Source organism: Mauremys mutica, chromosome 3 (assembly GCF_020497125.1).
Source record: "Mauremys mutica isolate MM-2020 ecotype Southern chromosome 3, ASM2049712v1, whole genome shotgun sequence".
Taxonomy (NCBI): Eukaryota; Metazoa; Chordata; order Testudines; family Geoemydidae; genus Mauremys; species Mauremys mutica.
In genome coordinates, this window is record NC_059074.1 from 31,011,917 (window position 1) to 31,028,886 (window position 16,970).

The following is a 16,970-nucleotide window of genomic DNA, read 5'->3' on the forward strand; positions in this document are numbered from 1 at the left end:
ATGGGCTCTGGGGTGGGGCCAGAAATGAGGAGTTCAGGGTGTGGGAGGGGGCTCTGGGCTGCGGCAGGGGGTTGAGGTATGTGGGGGAGGTGAGGGCTCCAGCTGGGGGTGCGGGCTCTGGGGTGCAGGAGGTGGCTCCGGGCTGGGACTGAGGGGTTCAGAGGGTGGGACGGGGATCAGAGCTGGGGCAGGGTGTTGGGGTGTGGGAAGGGATTGAGGTGCAGGCTCTGGGTGGCGTTTACCTCAAGTAGCTCCCGGAACCAGCGGCATGTCCACCCTCCAGCTCCTACGCAGAGGTGAGGCCAGGCAGCGTGGTGCGCTGCCCCTGCAGCTCCCATTGGCCGTGGTTGCCAACCAATGGGAGCTGCATGGAGCGGGGCAAGCCCCTGACCCCTCTTCCCGGGAGGAGCTGGAGGGCCTGATTAAAATGTCTGAAGGGACGGACTAGTGTAGTCTCTTACTTAGAAAAATTATTTAAAAAAAACAAAAACAGGCACATTGATTCAATTTTTCCTTCCAAACACTCATGGCTCCCCCATGAACCCTTTGTAGCTCCCTAAGGGGGACCCATGACCCACACTGAACTAGGAGATACTTCTCTTCATTATGGAGGTGGAGGAAGTTGTTCCCCAGAAAAACACATGCCTCTACAAATAATCCATTACTAATCCCCAAATCATCCCATATCATAGTGAGCTAGTGGTGGAAGTTCCAAGACATCTGATTGTGGGAGCTCTCTAATGCACCGCTGTTGAAGGAAAAAAGACACAGCATGATGCTTCCAACACTGAGGTGTTAAACATGTAGATAAATATGTATGTATAATAAATGTTCAGTTTTCCCTGTGTGTATGATGGCAAGATCAAGACAAATGTCATAAAAGTTGCTTTTTTTATTGCAAAAATGGGACATATTAAAAATCCAGTGTAAGATATCTAATATTAACAAAAATAGCTGAAAATGACATTTTTCATGTGCTACTATAGAACAGAAAAAATGTGTAAATTCTTTACACATTTAAGTGGGTTTTATGCAGTTTTTACTTAGTAGGAAAAGATTTTTTAAATGCTTTTTTAAATAGTCACACTTTGCACAGCCACCAGAGAAACTTTTGAAAATTTGTACAGACTGTTTAAAGCTAAAAATCTACCTTTGCATTTGCTCCATTAAGTCAATGCCAAGTAATTGATTTTGAAATATAATGAAAGGCATTAAAAATACCTGTAGGGTTGGCAAAAAATACTTTAATATTATGAAGTTACTGTAATTTATGGAACTGGGGGTCCTGATCCTGCAATCTGATCTATGGAAGCAGACCCTCAGGCTCACATTGAAGGTACATGGGTCTACTTCTGTGGATCTAATTGCTGGATTAATGCCTATGATTTCACACACTGGGGTGAAATCCTGATCTTGTTGAATTAAATGGAAGTTTTGCCATGGGACCAGGCCTTCATCCCCTAGTGATCAATAGACTAAATCAATAACGGTGTAGAAGCTCTTTTGAAAAGAGGATGCTTTTTTTACCTGAAGAACGTAATTTTGGGAGAAAAGAAGGCAAGCTACATGTCAGAATAATATATAACAATTGCTGGTTGGAAACATTGTAGTATTAATTCCCAACAGACAAATGTCACAAGTCAATGCTAATAATTACGCAAACATCTCTCTTTTAATAAACCTGATATTTTGCTCCAAAGCACGTTATGAGTGGAATGTAAAAGTAAAACCTCAAGTACATCATTTGCATCTTACAACCCAGAAAACTTGCAGAACCACATAACAGAAGGAGTTACGTCAGATTCTATTAGAAAGTAGGTGAGCCCATATGAGAGACAGTTTGCCTGTGGTGGTGTAATGTCCTGCACCGAGGTGAGTCATCAGCAGTGGAGATCGAACCTGGCATCATTGGGATCTTAAAGCAGAAGCCTCTAGTGCCTGAGCTGTATGTTCGCTAAGACTGTAGCGGGCTCCTTGAGCTGGAGTACTGGCCCTTTAAAAAGGAGCAGGCCTAATCCACTTGTGCCTGGATAACTGCCTTCTAATGGGACTGGAGAGGAGACACCTGGTCTATAAAATGGGTCTGGCAGAAGTTTGGAAAAGGAGACAATAAGGGGCAGCTGGGATCTGGTAGAAGGTCCCTACAGTGAGAGTGAGCTGCTACAGTTCCCCAAGGAAGCAGTAGTGAAGAGCTGATGAAGGAAGAGAGCTGGAAAAAGCTCAGGGCCAGAGAGCAACAGAAAAAAATTACCCACTGAGTTTGAGCCAAGCGAGAAGGTAAATCCAGACAGGCCAGTGTTCCAGTCAAGGAGCTGGGAAAGCTCTGGGCCAGGAGAGCAGTGGAAGTAAGTTTGCTTGCTGACTCTTTGAGTTTGGTGGGGAGGAAGGGTCAAGGGACTAATCCTGAGCTGGGGGAGAACCCAGGGTTGGACTCAGAATTTAAGCCCAGGATGGGTGGTCCTTAGTTATCTTGCACTTTCATTAAGCCACTGCTGGGGGGACGGGAATGGAGCTGGAGGGTTCTCAGCAGCTGCAGTTCCCAGCATGCCCTGAAGGAAGGAGGTGGTGTATGGAGTTTCTTGTATGAGTCTGGAACCCAGCATCAAGCAGTTTCTCCCTCTGGATCTCTGGAGGGTAGGGAGTGTGGGTGTCTGGATTGGGGGCCCTGCGACTGGACTCTGGGGGGAGAGATGTGAGTGTCTGGGGCGTGCGTGTCTGGCCCTGCAGCTGGGCCCTGGGGGGATAGGGAGTGCAGGTGTCTGGACCAGGGTGGTGCCCTCGCCCTGGTGGGGAGGCGGTGTGGGTTTCTGGCTCTTGGGGGTGGGGGGTATGGTGTCTGGGTTGGTGGGTGCCCCCACTGGGCTCTGGTGGGGAGGAGTGCAGATGTCTGGGCTGGGGGGAGTTGTGTGGGGGTGTCTGGCCCTGTGGCTGGGCTCAGGGGTGGAGGGGGCAGAGAAACAGAAACTGGGTTGTCATAGGGGTTTTTTAACTCTCTACTCCTGGGGGAATCTTTTTTGTCATCTGTATTGGTACCGACATAGTTGCTGACAGGTATTTTGAAATAAATTACCAAAATAATTGAAACCGGCGTGATTATATAATGTTGTTTTAACAAATAAAATATGCAGAATTTTAAAATATTGTGCACAGAATTTTTAGGCACAGAATTCCGCCAGGAATAAAAACCAGAGGAATCTACATAGTACAAAATATGGAAGAAGAAGAAGAAAAAAGCCCAGAGAAAATATCAGGTACCACTGAAACCTGTCTTAAATGACCAATAAAATTTACTTCTAATAAAATATGCTTTGTTAAGTAGTAGTAATTGTAATAAAACATAAGCAACGTTGTACTTAATCTTTTAAGGGATAATATGAGGCAGGTGGCATACAGAAGGCTGCCTGGACATGGAGGTTTCTTGTTCAGGTTCTACTGTATTTTTTGGTCCAAAGTGTTTGACATATGTTGCAGCTGGAGAGAAGCTGTCATCTAATCAGTCTTTTCAGTCTTCCGGTAACGCAATATTGTGGCTGTGACCCATATATTAAGAACCAGCATGATTATGAAACGGACTAGAACTAAGAAGGAGAAAAAATTCAATTAATAAAATGTCATAAGCATGAATGCTAACATTAACTGCTGCCATTTCCACAGGATACAATAACTTGTTCACAAAGTTTTACTAATGTACAATCTGAACAGTTTACCTTCCACAACTCCTTAATGGACTGCCTCAAAATACTGTGTTAAGGAACCTGTTTGTCAGACATCAAAAATTCTGAAAATAATTTCTAGGTTTGTGTTTTGTTGGGGGGGGGGAGGAGAGAGGGGAAATGAATTTGGCAGCTGTATCCTCACCTGCTGAATGGTGATTTGTTAAGTAATACCCAGAATTATTTAAAAAATAAATACATCTATATTCCTTAATGTAAATCTGCTTCTTTGAATCACTTTGATATTAAAAATGAACTTGCCCTGTATGGCAAGCTTAATAAATCTGGTTTAAATTCACACAATGTATATCTATTTTTTTTTCATTACCTGCATCTAACAGGAGCATATAAACATATGTAATATTCTATTTAAATAACTGTCTATTAAGTTCAGGCTTGTGAGGTATTTTTTTTCTAACAGTAAACATTTATTGGTAATTGACAGAGTTTAATAGGCAAAAATCTGACACAAACTTGAAAGAAACAATGAGATTTTCTCAATGTCTTGATTACCTTAAGATTTTTTTTTTTAAGTAAGGCTACAAAAACTATTTGAAAAATCAAAGAAGCAGTTTCTTTGTTCACCCAACACTGCACATGTGTATCTATCCCATTTGTTCCATTTTAGGAAATTAAACAATATCCGGAAATATAGAAAAAAAAACTTTTCTAAGAGCTGGTGCTATTTATAAATACACTATACCGCATGCCACTAAATATGGAGTAACCAAGAACAAAAACAGTGTGAGCTTTCAACCCTCAAACAGTTGACAGGCCACATTTTTGTTTTAAGTCCAAATGTCACTGCTCCCATCTGTTTTTCATTGTGCTACATTTTGGTGCAGTTTATGGGTACTAATGTCCTTTTAAAATTCACTCTGGTTAATAGGATGGAGCAGTTTTCCTTAGCTCATTCTGGTAAAACATTGAAAATACTGACTTACTCATTTCCATTGTCTAAAACTGCTTTCTACCATGTGAAAATTTAGTCATTTTCCACTGACATTTTGGATTGTACTACTTTGAGCAGTTGAAATGCCAACAACAGGCAGGGTCACTTTCCCAAATGCACTGTTTTTTGTCGTGTCCGTCTCCCCCTCCCTCCACGGTAAAAGGCTGATTTTAAACATCCCTTTTTTATAATGAATTTATTCTGTCTAACGTGCCCATCACATGGTATCTGAATTCCATGTGTTGTCAGCCAATCTCTTGACTGCACTTGTTGGTGACAGCATGACAGCAATCTACATTACTTTCAGCCAAATGTAAGTTTCATTATTCATGTACTTCCTTCAAATTTTAAACTAGTACAAATAATTTAAATAGTTTTACAGTTCTTGAATAAGGGTGGGTTTTTTTAAATACACAAGTCTACCAGTGAGAGAGAAGCAGCTGTTTCTGATATCTTATCCATTTGGGAAAAGTCACTACTCAATTACCATGTGTTCCAACAGAAAAGGGATTTTTGTTTTTCCTTTACGCAGGCATTTCCATAATTAAGCAAAATTTTTAATCTATTTTTTTCTCTGAGAAGCTGCCTTTTAAACTGCCAACATTCTCTATGATGAACACATATCGATTTTTCTTCCCATCGTCTTCCCCATGGGTGTTAAATTCCTAGCCGTAATAATAGCCCTGTGCTGTTTTCTCAGCAGTAATCCAGTTCCCTTGCTGGAATAAACCACTCAGCTACATAGTTTATTCTACTGAGAACCGGATAACTGCTCACAAAACAGGACAGGCTGCTGTTATCTTTGGATAGCGAGGCAGTGAAGAAATGAAGACAATTTCATATATTACTCACCCATAAGATCATTTGTGGTCATTACAGTTGTAACTATTCTTGCTGTAAATTAAAGGAATTGTGGTTAATATGCCAGGGAAGATCTGCTGATGCATCTAACTACTAAAAACAATGAAACCTCTGCTTTGCAGTTAAGAGAAAAATCAAGCAAAAAAATACCATACAAATATCCACATCTTAAACGTACCCCCCACTTACTTTAGCCTCAACAATGAAGCCCCAACCCTGAGCTCGCTTTTTCTTTTCTTTTTAAGAGTTCATTTGAAAGTAATAAAACAAAATGATGATATAGTTGGAACTTTTCTAAATTTTCAAATGGAAAAATGTTGCCACCAAGTAAGCCGTGGCAAAAGCTTATTGCTTCTCTTACTTCTTATTTACCATTTTCTTCTCTCTTTTGGTGGCTGATCTCAGTCTGTCAGCTGGCTATGAATTTCTATATCAAATTGCCAGTTAAAAACTAGAGCAAAATTTCACCAGTTTACAGTATTGGAGAATTTATATATGCCCATATGTCTCTGTCCATGTCTCACTTACGCTATACGCAAGATTAATTCCCTCCACTGCAGGAATTTGAGTGAAATTCCATGGGCCTGTATAATGCTTGAGGTCAGACTAGATGATCTTAATGGTCTCTTCTGGCCTCAATCTTTTGATCAATATCATGTCTCACAATGGGAGTGATCTGACACTATCTCTATTATAAAATATTTTAATAAGTTAAAAACAAATTGAGTAAAGATCAGAAGTTATAGCAGTAATTTTCTAAAAGAGTTAAATACAAGACATAATTGCAAAAGACAATTCTAATTAACAGTTGTAGCAGGCCCTTTTGTATAAACTGCTACCAGGAGTTGGCTAGAATAACTACCCTACACACCAGAACTCTATAGAAGTTATTGCCTGGATTTAGGAACATGCTTAAGTTCATTCCTGTTCATGACATGACATGACTTAATGTTTAGCAAATGTTTCTAAATGTTTTCCTGAATTAGTGCTATGTGTTTAAGATTATTGGTGGAAAATGGCTTGAGATCCTTTCATTTGATCCTTTAAGACGAGAGCTTTTTTTCTAATGAAATACAGAATTATATGTAAATCATTTATTTAAATGAAGAAAAAAGTGTGATTTTTGGCTCCATGTCATGTTTGATCAGTGATGTTCCAATACTGTCAATTATCTGGTATTACAATAATTAACTAATGGAAAGTACTAGGATGTTAAGTTGTGAGGACAAAATAAGAAGACAATTGCAATGCACATCAGCTACAAATTTGATATTTTTCGAGCCTGGATTTTCAATATTTTTAAGGACTGAGACCCTTTCTGCATAAAAGTAACAGAGATGAAATATCATGCATAAAAGAACCTGTTCTCTTAAAGAAAGATAACATTCAAATCTGGTCAAACAATTAAACGTAGGGCAATATCCTGACTAGGTTGAAGTCAATGGCAAAACTCCCATTGGTTTCAATAGGGTCAGGATTTCATCCTTACTTTTAGACAATACACTGGACCCTCGCTAGAACGCAGGATTTGGGATCCATGCACGGTACCACATTAAAGCAGGGACCACATTAAAATGAATTGCAATTAAAATACACCACTACCTCGATATAACGCCACCCAATATGACATGAATTTGGATATAAAGCGGTAAAGCAGCGCTCTGGGGGGCGGGGCTGCACACTCCGGTGGATCAAAGCAAGTTCAATATAACATGGTTTCACCTATAACGCGGTAAGATTTTTTGGCTCCCAAGGACAGTGTTATATCGAGGTAGAGGTGTAATTAAATTTGGGATCCATGGCCGCAACCACATTATATGCGAATTTGCGCTATATAGACGCATGTTCTAGCGAGGGTCCGGTGTAATATAGAAAGCTACCCTGGGGAAGATTCAGATTTACTATGGGTTTGACAAGGCCTCTTGCTGCAGATACAGATACGTTAGGAACAGTAATGGCTTTGCGGCAGTCACTTTATTATACAAAACCCAATTCATGTTGCTTACTTGCACATGTGTATGCAGACATACTCCAGGTCAGGGCACTCACTTGTCCGGAATCTCTTGTCTGCCACAGACACCGCAGCTGAGCAAATTTACTTGCTGCACTGATTAACGTACACAAATTCTGCAGAAAAGGATACCAAAAAAAAGAAAAGTACAGCTGTTTCTAGTTCCATCTAATAAGAAAGTATTTAGCTTAGGCCTAAAATGTATACTTTACTTTTTTCTTTTTTTTTTTTAAAGTAGAAATACTTTTGACATTTAAAAAAAATGCCTTCATTGGTTGCATCCCAAACATTACAGAATCTTACTAAGAAACTATGAAACAAAGTGAAACTGACCAGAAACCAATTGGTCTAGTTTTGTGGTACAGGCTCTAAGAGAAATATAAAACATGAACTGTAACAATTACTGCATTTGGTGACTGCAACTTAAAACAAAAGTTACTTTTAAACTAAGTGTGCTCCGTGGGGTAGTGGAATGTTCTCAAACTATTAATAGAGATGAGAGACAAAGCAGTACTTGGAAACTGCTCATTCACAGCTCATAAGAGTTCATTTTCAAAACACCTTCCAGAATAAATTATAAAATACAGTGGAACCCTGTTTACCTGATCTAACTAGGACCAGGGCCAGATCGGATAATCAAAAATTCAGATAAACAGGAGAATGGGCAAAGAGCTTTCTATCCATTATTTTAAGATGCAGAGTTGCTTTTAAACTAGCTGAGCCCTCTGGGAAAAGCATCTTATCTACTTACAAAATACATAAACCCTTATTTCTTGTAAACAATGTTTCGTTCATTTATTAACAAGAAAACTAACATGAGTTTTTAACAAGCTGTCAGCCTGAGCCCTGCCAGCCGGGCTGAAGCATCAATTTCCCATATTCCTCTGCGTGTGCTGGTGGTTATACAGAGAGCCGGATAAAGGCAGCTCAGATAAATGGGATTCTACTGTATATAAAAAGAATTAAAATTGTTTTTCACTGATAAATGGAGCTATGAAAGGGATGACATATATATGGGGACACTTGCAACTTAAGAGCTACTACTTACCATGGCCAGGTCTATTATCCATTTCTGCAAAGTTAGAAAGTACCATCCTCCCACAAATCTTACCTTGGGTTAAGTTTCATAATGCTTAGAGTTATGTGGGCACCTGAACACTTAAGAATCTGTAGGTCAGGATATTAGCTATGTTTTCCTAATCTCACTGAAAATAGAAGATACTCTTGCTGAAACAGGTTCTATAGAGAAAATATAATGTTGTAAAACAGTTTTGAGTAAAACAAAGTTAATCAGATCAGCAGTGGTCCCAGGATAGCTCTAGAAGTAAGCAGAGGTGTGAAGCATGTCAGCACTTCACTAGCAATCACTGTACATCCCAGAGGCTAATTCGAAAGATGGAGCCCTTGTGGCAGGGTCCTGGGGACAACAGAGCGGTCCTCATACACTCCCCTTCCCTGGGGGATGTTGGAACTGAGGGCTGGATTTTCACCAACGCCTTGTCAACTCTAGGAAATTGACTGGAATAGCTATTTAAGAATAAACTAGTCTGTAATAGCAATTGTAGAATAGCTCCCTGTGTGGACATTACTCTGGAATAAAAGTCACTCTTCTGGAATAATTACTTCAGTCACAAACCTGGAACTTTGATCCTGCAAACATTAAGGCACATGCTTAACTTTAAACACATTGGTAGTCCTGTTGAAATCAATCAGGCTATTCATGTGAATAAAGTCACATACACCTCTACCTCGATATAACGCTGTCCTCGGGAGCCAAAAAATCTTACCGTGTTATATCGAACTTGCTTTGATCTGCTGGAGCGCGCAGCTCCCCCTCCCCCCAGAGCGCTGCTTTACCGCATTATATCCGAATTCGTGTTATATTGGGTCACGTTATATCGGGGTAGAGGTGTACCTGGTTAAGGTTCAGGACCATAATTTTCAATATTTTATAGCAGTTTTGTAAAATTCAAATAAGTTGCTCTATCAGTAGCAGCATCTTAAAAATCCACTGTGTTGTAATTTATTTATTACAAATTTTAATCTAATGTTGCAATAGCACAAGTCTGCAGGTAGCAGCAGGATGAAATTAACAATACTGTTTTACTGCTGCTATTCAAAACCCTAGGAATAGTAGTGAAATTGTCAAGAATAATGTCCATCCTTAAAGCAGCAGCAAGTGGCAGCACTGGTTACCCACGTGTGAGGAGGAGCCAAACAACAACAAAAATGGGAGGTGCAGGGTAGAAGAAACCCACCCATCCGCTGCCCTGCAGGATCCTGCCAGGAGACTCTGAGGGAGGAGCACTACAGAGCTTCCCTAACAGCAACAGCCAGAAGACTTGGAGCTCTTGGCGGGGAAGATAAGATAATAAAAACCCAGGACCAAACCACCTCTCTTTCTGCCCTCCAGAAAATAGAGCAGGTGGAGTTTCACATTTAACACATACCTGCAGACTGAAGCTGTTAGGAAAGATGGAGCCCAAAGACAGTGTGCTGGTGTAAATCCCAGCCCTCTCCCCTTCTGCAGCAGCAGGAATGGCAGGGTAGTCACCTTCTCAGCAGTCACTACTGCCGGTGGTTCCCCCACCCTCATTTTTCACATTATCTGTGGTGGCTGTCTGATAATTTTCTCAAGCCCTGCTCCAAAGCGTCCAGTGCCAAATGTAAACCCAAAGCTGTACATCTTTTCAAAGGAGCTTCTAAAAGTCACTGTTGACGTAATGTGTGTAAAAGAGTTACAAGAAGCTTCATATTTTCCATTGTACGTATCTGACACAAATGTAAATTATGAATTAGACTCATTCCTCCTCAGTTGTGGGGCCAGTAAAATCAGTTACCAATGTAGTTTTTGCTGGATAAAGGGTTTTACTGGGATCTAAGAAAGTTGCATGCAAATAAGAAATGCACGTTAAAAGGTGGCTGAATATGGTTTTCAATGGCACTAGGAGATAAAATGCTTAGTCTTCTGTCTAAGAACTGCCAGAAGTGCTGTGTAAACAGAAACAAGTAGACATCAAAGGATACATGACTATGTAAGGCAAAGCTTGCTTCATGTTGCCACTGTAATGCAGAACAAAGAGCAGGAGAATGACATCTGAAAGAAAAGTTCAGTCATTACAGCTAGGAAGTCAGGGACAAGGTAGAATATAAAACAAGACAAAAGTATTACCTTGTGCAATTAGGATGGGGTATTCCAGATAAGTCTCTAGGGGGTAACTGTAGTAACTCTGGTATCTTAGAAACACAAGGAAGCTAAAAGAGAACAAAATTGAACAGTTTGTTTGCCCACAGAGACTATAACAAGATAGGTTCATTGACAATTTCATTTTAAAAACCTGTCTGTTGTGGGAATGCCCAAATGCCACAAGCAGAATCCAGGTCCCATTGTGCAAACTGTACATTCAGGAAGACAAAGTCCTAGGCCTGAAGATCTTGCAGTCTATTTCAATATATATGTGAACTGACAACATGTACAGATTGGCCAACGCTTTCGCACAAAGGTCTCAATGACCTTGTCTGAAAAGTTTTGTTCAAACAGTTGCTATTTACAAGAGAAGGAAAAGAAGTTTTCAGGTCTTTAAACCCCAATCTATGAGAAATCTTCCTTGCCCTGCCTTTGGAATAATTCTGATTTCTCAATTTATTATAATAATCCTACCTATGATGTTCCAAATTAAAAAAGAGGTAATAAAAATTGTTTAAAAAAGCTGAATAACTGCAGAATCCTAGTACCTTGAAGTGGAAAATATATACTAAACCATCCAGAGTGTCTCACTGTCAGTGCAGGATTGTGCATTTCATTTCCTACTGGATCTTTATGAGTGTGGTAAAAAATCTAGTTTTAAAAGTTCCAAGCAATGGTACTTAAGGTAATAATTGGAGACATACCAATCTCCTAGAACTGGAAGGGACCAAGGTCATTGAGTCCAGCCCCCTGCCTTCACTAGCAGGACCAATTTTTGTCCCAGATCCCTAAGTGGCCTCCTCAAGGATTGAACTCACAAGCCTGGGTTTAGCAGGCCAATGCTCAAACCACTGAGCTATCCCTCCCCCCTGTAGTCCCTTATGAGACTACACCATACCATAACAGATCTTTGTCAGAAAGTTTTCCCTGACTCCAGGTTAAACTTTCACAAAAAAATATCATATTAACTCCCCGGCCTCCTGTAAAAATCTAAACTCTGGCCCACCAAGAAGAAATCAAATGCCATAGTCAAGGAGAGGTACTGTAGGACAGAGCTCCAGCTTCAGTACCTACTGATCTCAAATGTAGCAGTATGGAGCAGGGAGAGAGGCAGTTCCCTGGGTAACTGGATACTAAACCATTTAAGACTTAACACTAACACCTGAACTCCAGCTGAAAGTTTATTAGACACTAGGGCAGGCGTAGGCAACCTATGGCATGCGTGCCAAAGGTGGCACGTGAGCTGATTTTCAGTGGCACTCACACTGCCCAGGTCCTGGCCACCGCTCTGGGGGGCTCTGCATTTTAATTTAATTTTAAATGAAGCTTCTTAAGCATTTTAAAAACCTTATTTACTTTACATACAACAATAGTTTACTTATATATTATAGACTTATAGAAAGAGACCTAAAAATGTTAAAATGTATTACTGGCACATGAAACCTTTAATCATAGTGAATAAATGAAGACTCGGCACACCACTTCTGAAAGGTTGCCGACCCCTGCTCTAGGGCAACTTTCTGGAGTATTTGTGTCATATACTCTTGCATGATAACGGCATTCAGAGAGTCGGGCATACGGAGGGGCCCCACATACAGCCAGAGCAGCGTATCTCAAACTGGAGTCTGTGGACCCCTGGGGGTCTGCAAGGGTACTCCAGGGGGTCTGTGGGCCCTGCTGATCAACTCCTCCCCCTCCCTCCCAGTGCCTCCTGCACACTGGGGGAACAGCTGTTCCCTGATGTACAGGAGGCACTGGGAGGGAGAGGGAGGAGCAGGGATGGGATGTGCTCGGGAGGGGACGGAATTATGTCCAGGGCCGGTGGCCCTGCTGATCATCTCCTCCTCCTCCCTCTCAGTGCCTCCTGCATGCCACAGAACAGCTGTTCAGGGGCATGCAGGAGGTGCTGGGAGGGGGCAGGGCCTGGGGCTGAGCAGGGGAGGTTTGGGGGGTCTGCACAAATTTTTAAATTAAAATGGGGGTCCTTGGGTTGCTAAAGTTTGAGAACTGCTAAGCTAGAGTATTCTAGTACTGAGGTGAGTTCAGTACAACTAGAGTCAAGGTAATTAAATCAGGTGACTTTATAGATAGAAGGACACAAGAAACAGTGCCAATGAACTTTCAAAATAAAAAACTGTTTAAAACACTCCCAAAATAATTTTCCTGTAAAACACATGGAAGGAGCAGAATCTATGTTGTGGTGGTATGTGGTATAAAATGTATTGGCATTTGTTTGAACTCACTTGCATGTGTGGCTTCTCCAGGCCAATCCCAAATGTTGCCCATAAAACCTTAATACCACACAACAGCATGTATTCCTTGTACACATAAAGTTTTAAATTTTGGCACCACCGTCTCATTGGTATTGACACCTAATGCAAGGTTCTATTCTGAAAAGTAATGCTGTGAGATGGCATTGTGTAGCTTTGTGTGTGTTTCTGACTTGCTGATCATATCTGCTCAGTTCACAAATAAATGATATTTTCTAATTGCCAGTCCTGCTTACTCACCCAGGGCTAGCTAGATAGGCTGTTTCCATATAATTCATGCATCAGTACCAGTAATAATTCTGTAGGTCAAACAATCTCTTAGTCATATGCTAGGAGAAAGGGGTGAGAGGACATAAATTTGATCCTGCAATTGGTATGTAATTAACTTACTTGTTCTTAGCTATATTAGATCTGCAGAGCTAATGAGTAAAAAGCAGTGCTTACTCCTCCAGAAAGACCCTGATCCTGGGGATACTGAAGTGAGTGTGTAGCATGAAGTCAACAAGGATTGTGCAAGTGCATAAAGTTACATGCGTGCTTACAGCTTTGCAAAACTGGACCAGTCAGCAGCTGTGACCCTGAACAGACCAAGATGTGTGAAGAGAAAAGATGCCATTTTTATATAGTTACTCTTCAAACTAAAACTACATTTCTAGCAAAGTTGGGAGAGTTGGCAATGTATATGCAGTCAGCTGTTCCTAGCAACTTCACACAAGGGGAACACGTCATACTTTGCAAATGAAAGTCACTCATAGATTTTCTCTCTACCATGCACTGACATGCAGGAACACACACAATTTTGTTTTGGTTAGAAACAAACCTATTTATAGGAGGGGTTCCTAACAAGTAAGGATTAATTTACTGCACTGTTACTAGAGCTTAACAGTTGAACTGTTTCTTTGATAGGCATTGTGTTTTTCTTTAAGAGGGCTAAATATGACACCTCTGGGGTGGGGAGAAGCCTGTTTAAGTAGTATAGTTACTTATGACACAGCAAGCAGATAATACTATTTATATAATGACCCAGTATACAGCTCAAGTCAAACAATGCCTCTTCTTAATTCCTTTGGGTAGGAAGAAATGGTAGCAGGTGAGTGAACAGTCATTAATTCAAGCAATGCAACAACACTCATCCTGTAATGCACAAAATACAATTCAGCATGCTAATTTGGTGCATCTGATTAAAAATAACTTGGGTGCATTCAGTTATAACCAACCACAAGATAGGATACTATACCACTGTCAGTTCTAAAAGAGTGTATTGTACAAACCCGTGTTTTGAATATTTGAAATGTTAGTTGGTTCCTTTTTATTCAACATATTTAAAATAGGTTTTTATTTTTTAACTATAATTTGTTTTAATAGCTGCAACTGCATAATACTTTGCATTCCCACAGCTCCTTCTACACAATACTCTTTAAATGCTCCTGTGAGATAGGTAAGGAATTTTATCCCCATTCTAGATAAGAAAACTGAGGAGAGAAATCAGGTTGCACAAAGCTACAGGTGAAGCCAGAGAGAGAGCAATGAACTGAACTGTGGTCTTGTGACACCAAGCCTTCTGTCTTAATAACAGCACCATTCTTCCATTCAAGCCTACAACATGCTGGTAAATATTTTACTGAATGCTGTCTTTATGATTTACATCCAAATAACAGTTATTCTATTATGGAATTCTCAGCTAGCCACTTAGGGACAGATGCTGCAAATTGGTGCCATCCAAGACATATGAAGTGGCCAATTCGGGAGACAACTGAGGCTAGTGTAGACAGGTCTAAATTGCAAAGGAGGCAAACAATGTCCTTTATTATTTGTAGTGCAACTGAAGCAGTGGCTGATGCCTCTCACAAGAGATAGAGACAGATCCTGTCACAAGGAGTTTGCAATCCAGAGTTCAGACACCACACAAATGAGGATGAGAACAGCTGAGAGGGTAGAATAGGGTGTAGTTGGGCAGGGTTACATATATAAGATCAGCTTTTTTAAGATTCCTCTTTAAGAGTTGCTTAACACTCCAGTCCTACTCTGAACTTTAATAATAATAATAATTAATATATTTTATTCTTGTAGGTTTCATAGCAGAAGTGAGTTTCTAAGAATGATTGGATTGAAGGTGGAGGCTTGGTTCAGAGATCTTTATGTAGGCTGCCGTTTACCAATGACTACTCTCAAACATAATCCAAAAGTTGTGACTCTAGTTCAGCAGATCTGAACATCAGTGCATGAGCTCCTTCTATATAAAGCACTGCCAGTAAAGAGCAGCAGCACCTGTATGACTGAGTCTGTCAGCTTGGAAATCATTATTACTTCTTGCAAGTGCTTGTGATGAGAATAGCACTAGAGCAGCTGCATGCACTTTACAAAATTGAGCAAACTTATTGCAAAAAGGGAGCATACAATTCTCTGCTTATTATTTGTAAGACAGTAGCACCCAGAGGTCCCAGTCAGGATTGGGGGCCTCATTGTGCTGTGTAAACACAAATAAAAAAGACAGTTTCTGCTCCAAAGAGTTTACAGTCTAAATTAAGACAGGATGCAACAGCTGCTGGAGAAAGATAATTGAGTGAGTGGGGGATAGTGGATAAAGGGGACAACAGTAGGAAGGTCAAGTTACATAGAGTAACTCCATAAATACATAGCTTTTTAAAATAAGCCTGCAAGGATGAATCAATAACCTTGATTGATTACCATTCCCTGGGGGAATCTTGGCATTACCAGAAGTTCAAAACTGCTAGCCCTGAGCACTGTTGACTAACATTTAAGGTAAGTCATATGAGCCTGGGCCAAAATGGGTTTACTTTTAAGCACACACATACAACGTCTATTGGATCTTTGTTATAGCAAATAGTGTATTTCATAAGAGGTTAATTGTTTGAATATTCTTGTCTTCCTACAAGTAAGGATTTTTAATTTGAGAAAGCAGCATTCCATTTCCAATTGAAGTCGGGCAAGCTTAGTGCAGCCAGCCTCCTGTGCTGGGGCCTATTTTAAGAATGAAACCAAGGTCAAGGACTATCCCATGTCACTTAAAACATGCTTTCTGGCGAATGGAAACTTCTAAAACATTTGCTGAAAGTACACGAGGTACCAGCCCGTTCTGTTGGCCTGAAGCCCAGGGCTCGCTGCTGCGGTGATCCTGGTGGTGAAGGTGCAGCGTTTCTCCGCCAGGGCGGGGAAGTTGCTGCACGTTGAAGCTGGGGGCGGGCGATGCTAGTTCTCGGTGGGCTACGGGAAGGCGCCGCCTTTTCCACAAGGGTTCATGAGCTGGGCGCGCATCCCTCCTTGTGCTCACAGCCAGGACCCGCCCTCAGTAAACTTCAGCCTGGGGAGCAACCCGTCCTCAGGCCTGGGCAGGCGTGTGAAGCCGGCCGGGCCCCAGGGGAGCGGGCGGGCGAGCTCCTCGGGCCCAGGCCGGCAGCAAAGGCAGGGCCTGCCCTCCCCCGGCTCCGTCTTACCCGCTCAGCTCCAGCACCAGGCTCTCCAGGCTGACGCCGCGCGCGGAGCGGGCAGCCAGCACGGCCACCAGCTGCGGCAGCTTGATCACCATGCACACGAGCAGCGTGCTCCAGTTGGCCAGGCCCAGCAGCGCCTCCATCGCGCCGCGCCGCGCTCGGTCCCCGGGGCGCCTCCCGTTCCGCCCCGTCCCGTCCCTTCCGCTGGCAGGCGCCGCGGGGCCGGGGCCAGCCGGGGCGGGGAGCCACGCCGCAAATCCGGAACGGGAGCGGGGAGCAGCAGCAGGGCCCAGAGTGGAGAGGGGCCCCGGCACTCCCGGGGGGGGGGGGCTGTGGGACTGGGGAGGGACGGCAATGCCTGGGGGGGGGCCTGTGGGACTGGGGTGGGGGACGGCAATGCCTGGGGGGGGGGAGCCCCAGCCCTGGCACGGACTGGGTGGGAGGGGCTGTGGGACTGGGGGGGGGACGGCAATGCCTGGGGGGGGGCTGTGGGACTGGGGAACCCCAGCCCTGGCACGGACTGG

At 42.2% G+C, this 16,970-nt stretch overlaps 1 protein-coding gene across 1 annotated transcript; it reads right to left on the reverse strand.

Annotated features, from left to right (window-relative positions):
• Positions 1–595: 595 nt before the first annotated feature.
• Positions 596–16,694, reverse strand: SLC66A3 (solute carrier family 66 member 3). Its single transcript, XM_045011835.1, has 7 exons — positions 16,450–16,694; positions 10,710–10,792; positions 10,565–10,634; positions 8,586–8,643; positions 7,533–7,653; positions 5,518–5,559; positions 596–3,578 (listed from the first exon to the last, which is right to left on the reverse strand). The coding sequence occupies exons 1-7, from the start codon at positions 16,587–16,589 to the stop codon at positions 3,490–3,492; spliced, it is 603 nt and encodes a 200-aa protein (XP_044867770.1). The 5' UTR covers positions 16,590–16,694; the 3' UTR covers positions 596–3,489.
• Positions 16,695–16,970: the final 276 nt, after the last annotated feature.

What these genes read in the sequence shown, in the direction of transcription:
- SLC66A3 (XM_045011835.1), bottom strand. Translation starts at nt 16,589, where the DNA reads ATGGAGGCGCTGCTGGGCCTGGCCAACTGGAGCACGCTGCTCGTGTGC. An exon ending in CTGGTGCTGGAGCTGAGCGG is followed by an intron (nt 10,793 to 16,449) that starts GTAAGACGGAGC and finishes GTTCTCTTTTAG; the next exon opens with CTTCCTTGTGTTTCTAAGAT. An exon ending in GGATAATAGACCTGGCCATG is followed by an intron (nt 7,654 to 8,585) that starts GTAAGTAGTAGC and finishes CCTTTTCTGCAG; the next exon opens with AATTTGTGTACGTTAATCAG.